This window comes from Phlebotomus papatasi, chromosome 1 (assembly GCF_024763615.1).
Source record: "Phlebotomus papatasi isolate M1 chromosome 1, Ppap_2.1, whole genome shotgun sequence".
Classification (NCBI taxonomy): domain Eukaryota; kingdom Metazoa; phylum Arthropoda; class Insecta; order Diptera; family Psychodidae; genus Phlebotomus; species Phlebotomus papatasi.
Window position 1 is genome coordinate 16,586,013 of NC_077222.1, and position 10,534 is coordinate 16,596,546.

Genomic DNA, 10,534 nt, shown 5'->3' on the forward strand with positions numbered 1-10,534 from the left:
ATATTTACACAGATTTCGGATCAATAATCCAGTTTAAAATAAATAAATCAGTTTAAATAATACAGGTTTGGATTCCCTAAATTCCCTGAAAAAATCTAAATGTTCTGTAGGTTCCCTAAAAAATGAATGGGGTTCCTGTGAGCTTCCTAAAATCGTATACGTTCTTAGGGTTCACAGAAAAATTAAATCGTTTACCCAGAGTCATTGTGAGTAGGGTGGAGTAACCACTTATCGCCATGCTTAAGAAAAAGGGAATTAATTGTATTCTAACTTTTGAACCCTTATTACAAGACAAGTCAAATTTGACACAAAACTACTTAGATGTATTGGCTCTAGATTTGTGAAAACAATAGTCCTCTAATTTAACACTGAACTACTTTAAAAACTAATTTTTATTAACAATGCAAAAATAACCACTTCGTCGCCACTTTTTACCACTTTTCGCCAGTTCTGTAACCACTTCTCGCTACCCACTTGGAAAGGTTCAAATTGGATTATTTTGGGCAATATTATGCAAAGAATACATTCAGCATTTCTTTTTCCTCATGATCACCTTATTATTACTCACATTAAATGATTATTCTTCAGTTTTATTTGAGATATCAAATTATTAGACTATTGCAGAAAGTAAACAATGCAGATTTGACAACTGAGAATCTATGAAGTGAAGTTAGCGTCGCCTATTAAAAAACTATGGCGGCAGGCAGTGAATCAATTTTAGAGTATTACCACTTCCCGCCATGGTTCATTTTTACATAAAAATAATATAAAATGAAACATTAACTAACTAAATACAAATTTTAGGTTTTCGCCGAATGTAATTAAATGTTTAATAGACAAATTATTTATTCAAAATCGTAAATTTTGTTCGATAAAAGTTTCATGATATTTACTAGATTTGGTAAGACATTTTGGATACAATTCAATTGCTTAAAATATTTCTCTAAAAAATGCTCAAACATTTAAATTCAAAACAAAAAATTTGTGTTTTTCTACTCTGTAAGTAAGAGTAGTAGAGATACAAATAATTTTATGGTTAATTTATTTCACAAATAATGGAAAAATTGCGATTTCAATATAAGGGGCGAATAGGGGGGCACTGGCGAGAAGTGGTGATTTCACCCTACTTCTTGAAGTTCCTGAAAAACGTATAGGATCACCAGGTACTTATCTAAAAATGTATGGGTACCTTGGATTCCCTAAAAGATTGTAAGAGTTATCCGGATTTTATGAAAATTTGTTTAGGTTCTTCAGGTTCCATGAAAAAATGAATGGATTCCCGGATTTCAAAAAAAAAATGTATAGATTCTTTGGGTTTCTCTGAAAAATTGTATGCGTTTTACAGGTTTCCTAAAATATAAATGGGTTCTCTGTGTGTCCCGTGATTATACTGTTAGTTTCCTTGAAAACGTGTAGGGTCTTCAAGTTCCCTGAAAGATTAGAAAGGTTACCCGATCTTTCTAAAAACATTGTATATGTTCTATGTTCCCCAGTTTCCTTGAAAAGTGGATTAGTTCTTCGGGTTCACTGGGCTCCCTGAAAAAAATATATAGGTTCCTCCGGTTCTCCGTGTCCCTTTGAGCTCCCCGGTGAAATTATTTCAAAATTCCAAAAATATTCGATATATTACCAAAATATATTTGAGATATTACCAAAATTAATTCAAACCATTGAAATACTAAACATTTTATCTGAGTTTCTTTACAATCTCATTTCTTACACTGTGCAAATATCCTCATTTAACCGTAATTAATTCCGGAATATTAAATTTGATCAGAAAATAAAAAAAAAATTGGACAAAGTAATTTTTATCAATTGAAAATTTGAAATATTCAGTAAATTTAATTATTTTCGTTTATTAAATTAAGTAAAATTGATCAGAAATCTCTTTAAATATTAATATTTGTTATTAATAATATTACATAATAATATTCCTGAATAAAAATACTCAGAAATAAATTCTTTCAGCGGTAAGAATTCTATAAAAATATTGAATTACATTAAATATTTCCACTGTTTTTAAGAACAATTTTTGGGACATAATATTTTTATTATAGCTACCAAAAACCCATAAAGTTCGATCATAAATTTTGCTTTAGAAAAAATACCCAAAGTTCTATTTTTTTTACGTTACATAAAGTGCATGTAAAAAATTATATACAAATATAAAAAAATAAATTTTTTCAGACACTGTACATTGGCCATAAAGCAATGTACATAGAAATATATTCCTCTGAGGCTTCATGATCAAAGAACAGATTTTTTCAAATAAATTCCTACCTTAAAGCGCCATTTTAATTGGACGAGCTTCCTCCTTCCCCCGAATAAAAGCTCATCTGCTGTACAAATATATTTTTCTGTCGATTATGAAATTGCGACAATTTATACGATTCATTGGGGGCGGGATTGCGATGGTAAAAAAAAACAAGAGCTATAACAGCCGGATTATTGTTCCAGAAAAACGGAAGCGACGGTATGGGTGTGATAATAAAAAAAAAAGAATAATAAATTTTGCATGAAAAATTGCACCGAAAACCGCATTTATTTCAATATAATTTATCAATGGATTTTTACATTGTTGTAAAAAGAAAAAATATTTGCTAAATTGCAATATGACTCACTTATATCGCTGGGTATTTTTTCCCGCTCAGGCGGTTTGTTTTTTTTTCTCTGTTCAATTGGTATCCTCTAATTGAGGATTTTATGGACAATCAGGGAGATGAGAAGCAAAATTGGGCTGACAATTTTCACACAATCCACTGAGTCTGCGGAAAAAGGTTAGTAAAAAAAAAGAGTAAATTTTTGGATTTTCATGGAGGGTCATTGCAATCTCATGAACAATTACTTTCCACACACTGACGATTTTCCTCGGAAAAGCCCTCAATGCACTGGCAGTGTCCACCAATGCACTCCATTGTCTGCTCGAGTGGGTAAGAATGGTAGCATTGTCCATGTTCCTTGCACGTGTCACCAACAGCTGAAAGAATAAATTGCTGTTAAAGCCTTTTTTGACATCCACTACCTTTTCCCATTGATTTTTCTTTCATGGAAAAATCCCCAAAAATTTGCAGCAGAAGAGGAAGTGTTAATGGGACATTGCGTACAACTCACCGATTCTCTTCTCGCAGATCACGATATTTCCCAAAGAGACATTGACATGACTAGCATCACAGACGCATAGGCCATTGTCACAGACTCCCCCAAAGCCCAGAGACTGCTGGCATTGTCCAGATTCCGAGCACGGCTGTCCGTATCCCGTAACAGCCAGGCACTCACTCTGATTCTTCCGAGCAATAAATCCTCTAGCACAGATACATTTGTGATCCAGACAAACTGTATTCTTAGCTCTCTCCAGGCATTCAGCATTCACACGACACCGGCCACCAAGTCCTGCGCCACGGCGACACGAATCCGCCACCTGAGTGAAATTCTTCTGGCAGACGCAAATCTTCTCAGTCATATCACATTCTGAATTTTCCTCGAAAGATAAGCATTGAGAATTGTCCTCGCATTTCTCATCAAGGGGAACGACTTCTGCAAACAGAATAAAAGACAAGAAAATAAATCTTGCATAGCAGTTGACGCATATTAAACATAAAAAGAATTAAAAAAAGTGTCATTTAAGTTTGACTAACCTATTTTCCTAACCATTCCCAATAAAACGCAGAAAAATATTTTATAATATCGCCCTGACTTAATGGAGTACGAAATATTGTGGACTAAACGAATTTGCCAAGTATAAGCTTTAGAAAGTTACAGGAATACATTTATAAATTCAAAAATTTCTGTAAAGGAGTTAGGATATCCCCAAATAATAAAAATTTGAAAACTTTAACCTTAGTTAATAGGTTTATGAAATAAAAGGGGTGGGGCTTAAAATTATTTTCGCAATGGCCTAATAATCAGGTCATACACCGATCATCTGAATGTAAAGTATGGGTACCAACATCGACTATGAGTAGTTGAGGTATAAAATCAAAAATAGAAGCCTGATATGCGATTATTTTGAGAGATTTGATTAATTCACAACTAGAGTTCAAAAAATTTGAAGATCGGTTTCGAAAGCCAAAGGAAAGACAATTTTACTTCACGTTTCGTCCGCATGGTGGCTGAAATATGTACTTCCTGTTCGAATTTTGAAGTGTTTTGAGTATCAGTCTTCACTTTGTTATGTAGAAAAACAGATCAAATGCGCTTAGAATATTCTTGTTTCATTATAATAATTCTCCTTATAATCTCTGTGTACTACTGAGACGACTTATCCAAACCTTTTCGATGTGTTAGGGCCTTGACAGACCAGAGGATTAACCGAGAGACGGATTAGCGTAATTATATTTTAAATAATGGTTAAACCACATTTCTATAATTTTCTTAAGAATTTTTTTAAGTCGTAGGTGTAAGGGCCTTAACTTTTATTTCTTTTTAATCACATGTATGTATTTCTTGTATTTATCTTACAATGCAGATGGATCATACAACCTGGGAAAGAATTTTTCACCATTTTATTCTGGAGGTTGGTTACCAACGCTAAGACGGCGGTGGCCTCTATCACACAAACATTGAATTCCTTCAATACCTATATTTATCATTATTTTTTTTTTGCTTTCAAGAGCTTTAGCTCAAAAGCAGTATAAGAAAAAATAAAAAGCTAAGTGAATTAAAATAATTGTTCTATCAGCTTCATATTGTGATTATATTTCTCAAAATTTTTCAACTTAGTTTGGAAACTTAATTCGAAAATTCAAAACGGAGTTTGAATTCATCGAATATCAACGACATTTTGTGGCAATACAATGCTATTTACTTTATGTAAGTCACTGCTACTGGAGAATCAAACCCAGGTGCGAAAGGAGGCTCTAAGGTTTCACCTGCAAAGTTTATGGAATGTTCGGTTTCGAAAAAAACAGGCTTTTGCAACTTGTCCTTCTAATAGAGTGACTATGACAATATTAGTATTATCACAATTAACGTCAATTCTCGACCTAATACACCTGTGGTGACTCTACTTTGGTTTTGTATTTCAATGGTTCGTTCTGAGAATTGAGTGGTAAAACCTTTCTGCAATAATTGGAGAATCGTGAAAGATTATTTCGTATATTCCAAGTTCTAAGCTCACGATCGTAAGGGCAAGTTATTTAATGAATAGAGAAATACATCAGGGGATGGTGTTTTATAAGGTTCTTACGTTACTCAATGAGCTCTGTGTTTCTTTGATAAAAGGTTCATAAACAAATATTTTGAGCATTAGGAGAAAGTACTCTCCCTTCGAACGTTCATGCCTTTGAATAATACGACTTTTCTCTTATTTTTCGTAAAAGACTTACACATTTCTATTAAATATTAGTTAGCTTATCATCAATCTTCGATAATTATGTGAAAATTATTTATAAGTCTCTTATGAAAAATAAGAGAAATTCACATTATTCGAAGGCATGAACATTCGAAGAAAGAGTGCTTTTCCCTACTTAGTCAATTTAGTATTAATAATAACAATTCAATCGATCCAATCAATATAAGACAGAGAAACATTTTTCTAATTATAATATTAATTTCAAATATAAAACCTTTCTAAACAAGATAATTTTATGCTGAATAGAAAAAAATTGAATTAATTTGAAAAGTTTTATTTAGCCATTTCATTGAAACTAAGCTGATGAAAATGGTTAAACATACAGCAGCGTGAATTGTTTTCACTGTAAATAATTTTCATTGAATTTATTTATTCTGTTATATTACTAATTTATGCTTGTCATTTGGTAAACATGTCAAATAAATAAACCAAACATCATTTCAAGTGGTAGCGAAACGGATAAATATTTTGCGGATTAACCGAAGGCAAAATCATGACTATTATGATGTGTGATTTTTTAAACATTAAAATTAAATTTCATTAGGGTCATGTCCGTAAAATCCTAAATTACCACAGGCTGATAAGTAACATATTTTATAATTAAGTGGACAATGACTGTCAAAATCAAAATACACAAAGTCGAGAATATCACAAAGATTGGATACGTATTTTTGGAGTAGGATCGCCGCCTGAATTAACAGCGATTCTCACAAATCAAAAATCTAACATTGTATTATTAAATTTTTTATGACTCCGACGTACTTTTTTGATCAGGGAAATTTCAAGAGATCAAAATTAACTTCTGTTCCTTTCTCAAACATTTCAAAATTGAGTCGAACTAAATTGAATTTGTTGTGATGTTTAAAATAAATTTGAGAAAGAAAGGTATGAGAATTTATGAGTTATTCAAATTTTTCTGATCAATGCTAGGGGGAACTGGGGTAGTAGTAAACTGGGGTAGTTGTAAACAGTGTGATTTTTTTCATTAATTTTAAGACTCCAGAGGATAAAACCCATAAGCATTCATAGATACCATGGGGATGTATGTCCACAGATGAATTGGTCAACAAAATGCTAATACTTTAAAAATAAAAATCATTTTTCCCGAAAATGTTGATATTTCGATTATTTTGGTCATTTGGATTTCCACCTGGAAATTAAAAACTGTGTAAAATAATCGAAATGTAGTAATACCAGTTCTTTCCTACATCTTTTAGGATTATATTTATGCATTTACTAGAGAAATTGAGATTCTCATTATTTTAAAAGGATTAATAATTGGTCAGAAAACAGCATTTGGGGTAGATGTAAACAGGCAATTTCCCCGTAATTGTAGATGCCGCGAGTGCAGAATGAGTGGCAAAATATTTTGTCTTCTTCTTTTCATTTCATTCGTTTGACAGCTGCATCTCATGGTGGGAAATTTTTCGTTGTGTTCAATAAGAGGTCACATGATGTCAAAATATGGGGAAAATTCATTGAAAAATGTCTTTGATTTGCATGCTTTTAGTTTTTTGCTATTTTAATTATTCCTTGTAAAAAGTTTAGTGATTTTTTGAAAAATAAACAGTCTTTATATATCTCTTAAGTAATTAAAATAATTGAAAGTGGTGCAAAGTTGATTTCAAGGGTGGGAAAAAGGGTGTTTACATCCTCCCCAGAAAGTGTTTACTTCTACCCCAGGTATTTTGTGAAAAGAGAAAAATGCACAGTGACACAAATTTTATTTTTATGGAAAACTCAATTGTTTTCCAGCATCCGCATTACCTTCGATGTATTGCCTATATCCAAGAGTAAAACATGTGCTAAGAAAGATTTTCCAAAAAATCACAGTGTCCTTGGAAAATCACCTCAAATTCGCATCCATTGAAAATGTTTACATGTGCCCCAGTCTCCCCTATAAGTATTATTCAACAAATTAAGTTCTTCTCTCAGTATAGAGACTAAAAATTTAATCTAGTTTAAGATTAGCAACTTTAGATCTTTTTGAAAAAAAATCCCATGTCCAAATTAGGTAGATAGTCTATGAGTAGCGAAATAAATATTCGCGTCTCTTGCTTTCTCAAAAGATTTGCATAAAGTCTATCCCGTCTATCCCAATCTTTGGAACAAAATTGGACTAAACTAAATTTAATTTGGTGTGATGTATAAAAGAAGAAAAGTGCGAAAGAATAGGAAGTAAGATAGCTATCTATGCAATACTTTTAAGAAAAAAAGTGGATATGAATTTTTAATTTTTGAAAATTTTCCTGATTTAAAAGATATGTATGCCGGAGCCATTATTATTTAAATTAAATTTATATTGTTGAAATTTAATCTAATGTTGCTCTTAATATTAAATTCGTTATTAATTATAATAGTTTTTTTTTACTTTAGTTAGTTTCGATTTGTTTAATTTAATTAAAAATATATTTTTTGAACTGATTTAAACATTCACATATTTTGCATGCGGAAATTACCTATTCATTGATTAATATTAAAAATATATAAATAAAATTTTTATAAAAGGTTAAAAACTTGATATATTTTTTAATAAAAGGGTCTACTCACCAGAAGCAATTTGAAAAATGTTTTTTTAAAGGAAATTTCTCCTATCATTGCAGATATAAACGTTAAATTTTTTCAAGTAATTTTTGACGAAAATTGTTTCTAGTGTATAGATGTCATAAACGATTAAATAAAAAAAAATTGTTTAAAAAGACGATCCAATGCTTTGAGTAGCAGCTTGCACACTAATTAATGTTAATCGCTTTTAAAAGTATTGCATGGCATTTATAATTATTACAAAAATATTAATAGGGGAGATTAGGGCAGAATTAATCAGCAAACTATACTTTTGCTTGACTATAATTTATGAAAAGTATGTTTTAATTAGACAGATAATATATATTTCTAGTTATTTCTAGTAAGGTAGCTTGAAAAATATTCTTTCTAAGGAAAACTAACACCCCATTATCTAATTCTACCCCTGACTAATTTTTCCCCGGTCTTCCCTATCATTATTATATAGATATCATAATTGTTACAAAAATATAAATTCTGTTAGCATGGGAAATTTAATATTCAGTTTTTGTATTTAAAATTTTGCTCGTCAAAATGATTACACAAAGTTATTGTTCAAAACCCTTTGTTCTTCTCTTCTAATTTAAATCAATATTTTATTAAATTTATCAGTGAATACTGTTTTATGTTTTTCAAAGCTTTGTGCATTATTTAACGGATCCAATAAAATGAGATGGAAAAATAATGCGTCTGACACTGATAGTTCGATTCAAAAAGTAGAATAATGCGAGAAAATAGTGAAATAATTTAAAAATTTAAAAAAATACTCACTGGGAATGCATCGCCTCTTATCCTGACTCTCTGTAGTATTTTCTGTGCAAATGCAAATCCCTCGGGATTGATCGCAGATGGAATATTTGATGGGACATGGGCATTTTCCGCCAATAACATTTGTTATACGCGATTGCTGTGAAGAAAAATACAGTAGAGTCTCCTAAATTCGAACGCTCGGGGGGTATTTTTGACATTTCTCACCTCCCAAATTCGAACGATTTTTTCAAAACTAACGAAATTTGTGTGAGATTAAATTGTACTTTGAATCAAATTCCCGTACTTTCTCACAAGTCTTAGTGGTAACATACTGCCTTTTCATTTTACACGACTATAATGTATGTAAACATTCAGGAAGAAGCACATAAATATGATTTTCATTCACCAAGAATACGAACTTTCTAACATAACCTCACAATTGTCATTTTGAATCCAAACGGTGTTCGAATTTGAGAGATTCAGATTTGGGAGACTCTACTGTAATTAGGTAAATTTGCCCTTCCTCCGGACGATCCCTAACTTCGAAATAACTAATTTTTTCCTATGTTTCTGAATAAATGTTGCCTTGCAATATTTTATTAAAAATGTAGTACCTTCCCCTAGTTTTTAGAATATGGGTGCGACTAGTTACATTTATTCATAAACATAGGGAAAATTTAGTCATTAAAAAGCTTCAAATCATACGAAACATGGGCACTTTCCTTTACTGTAATTTGAATTTTTTTTAACAAGAATATCATTAAAAAAAATACGAACTTGAAGCTGGCAGAGGCTTTGTAGGCCTTTTTCGTCATAGCACGTGCATTGTCTCTTCTGGCACAAAGTAAAGTTATTGAGCACTTTAGTGGTGCAATCTCCATCGTGTTCACATGGAATATCCACGATATCGCTGTAAAAATTGACGACTTTTTTCAGAAAAATATAGCATCGTAGTCTTTTCTCCTACACAAAACTTACCATTAGCCTGAATTACGGAAAAACTGATTCCGAAGAGAAAAATGAGGATGAATTGATGGGATTTCATTGCGAGAAGATAAAAAAATAATTAACACAATCTCTAGAGGAATTTTTTGGTGTGAACTCTGCAAGAAGTGCGGATAAACTGACCTAAAATGTGATAAGAATAATCTCAAATCCATCACTTCTCTTGCTACTTAACGGATTTCTTTGCCCCATCGCTACAATTTGTTACTTTTTTTTAATAATACCTAGCGGTATTTACCAGATATTGAACATCCAGTTTAAGTATTTTGCAGATTTCACTACCATAAAGTGCTCACTTTTGTGATGAAATAATTTTCTGAAAATAGAAAAAAAACAGATACGTATATCAACTCTATACCACAAAAATCTCTTAAGCACAAAGAGCATAAAAAAATATGCAATAAACAGAGAAACATGGGATCCAGATTTTAATTAAATCTCTTGTCGAAATTGCAGATACAAATTAATTTTTCCAACATTGCAACAGCAAGCTCAAACATTGTACTTTTGAGTGTGTTGAATTTGCAAAATCTGCCAAACAAATTATTAACTCAGGATATAAATCAGCAAATCAACAAGCACAATAGTCCCAACTTATATTGTTGTTGCCATCCAATTAAAACTTAATTGTTTATCCTCAATTTGTTGAAATCATTATGAATTTGCACTGGTTATATCCTCATACTGATTCCTCTTTCAGTTTGCTTTTCCAAAACTTTCTTATATCTGCAATTATAATCAGGAAAACTAATTTTATAAAAAGTCTTTTTACATCTATAGAATAAAATTGAATTAAAATAAACAGGATTTTATTTCACTAAATAAGTCATAATAACTAAGTTTGAATTGAGTGAATATGCCGAAAAG

General features: G+C 31.3%; 1 protein-coding gene across 1 annotated transcript; it reads right to left on the bottom strand.

Moving 5' to 3' along the window:
- Positions 1 to 2,509: 2,509 nt before the first annotated feature.
- Positions 2,510 to 9,853, bottom strand: LOC129798003 (tenascin-like). The gene is made up of 6 exons (XM_055840933.1): positions 9,641 to 9,853; positions 9,440 to 9,588; positions 8,684 to 8,819; positions 3,112 to 3,534; positions 2,846 to 2,977; positions 2,510 to 2,765 (listed from the first exon to the last, which is right to left on the bottom strand). Exons 1-6 carry the CDS (start codon positions 9,705 to 9,707, stop codon positions 2,689 to 2,691), a joined length of 984 nt encoding a protein of 327 aa, XP_055696908.1. The 5' UTR covers positions 9,708 to 9,853; the 3' UTR covers positions 2,510 to 2,688.
- Between the last annotated feature and the right edge of the window lie 681 nt (positions 9,854 to 10,534).

What these genes read in the sequence shown, in the direction of transcription:
- LOC129798003 (XM_055840933.1), bottom strand. Translation starts at nt 9,707, where the DNA reads ATGAAATCCCATCAATTCATCCTCATTTTTCTCTTCGGAATCAGTTTT. An exon ending in TTCCGTAATTCAGGCTAATG is followed by an intron (nt 9,589 to 9,640) that starts GTAAGTTTTGTG and finishes TTCTGAAAAAAG; the next exon opens with TCGTCAATTTTTACAGCGAT. An exon ending in AAATCGTCAGTGTGTGGAAA is followed by an intron (nt 2,766 to 2,845) that starts GTAATTGTTCAT and finishes CTTTTTCCGCAG; the next exon opens with ACTCAGTGGATTGTGTGAAA.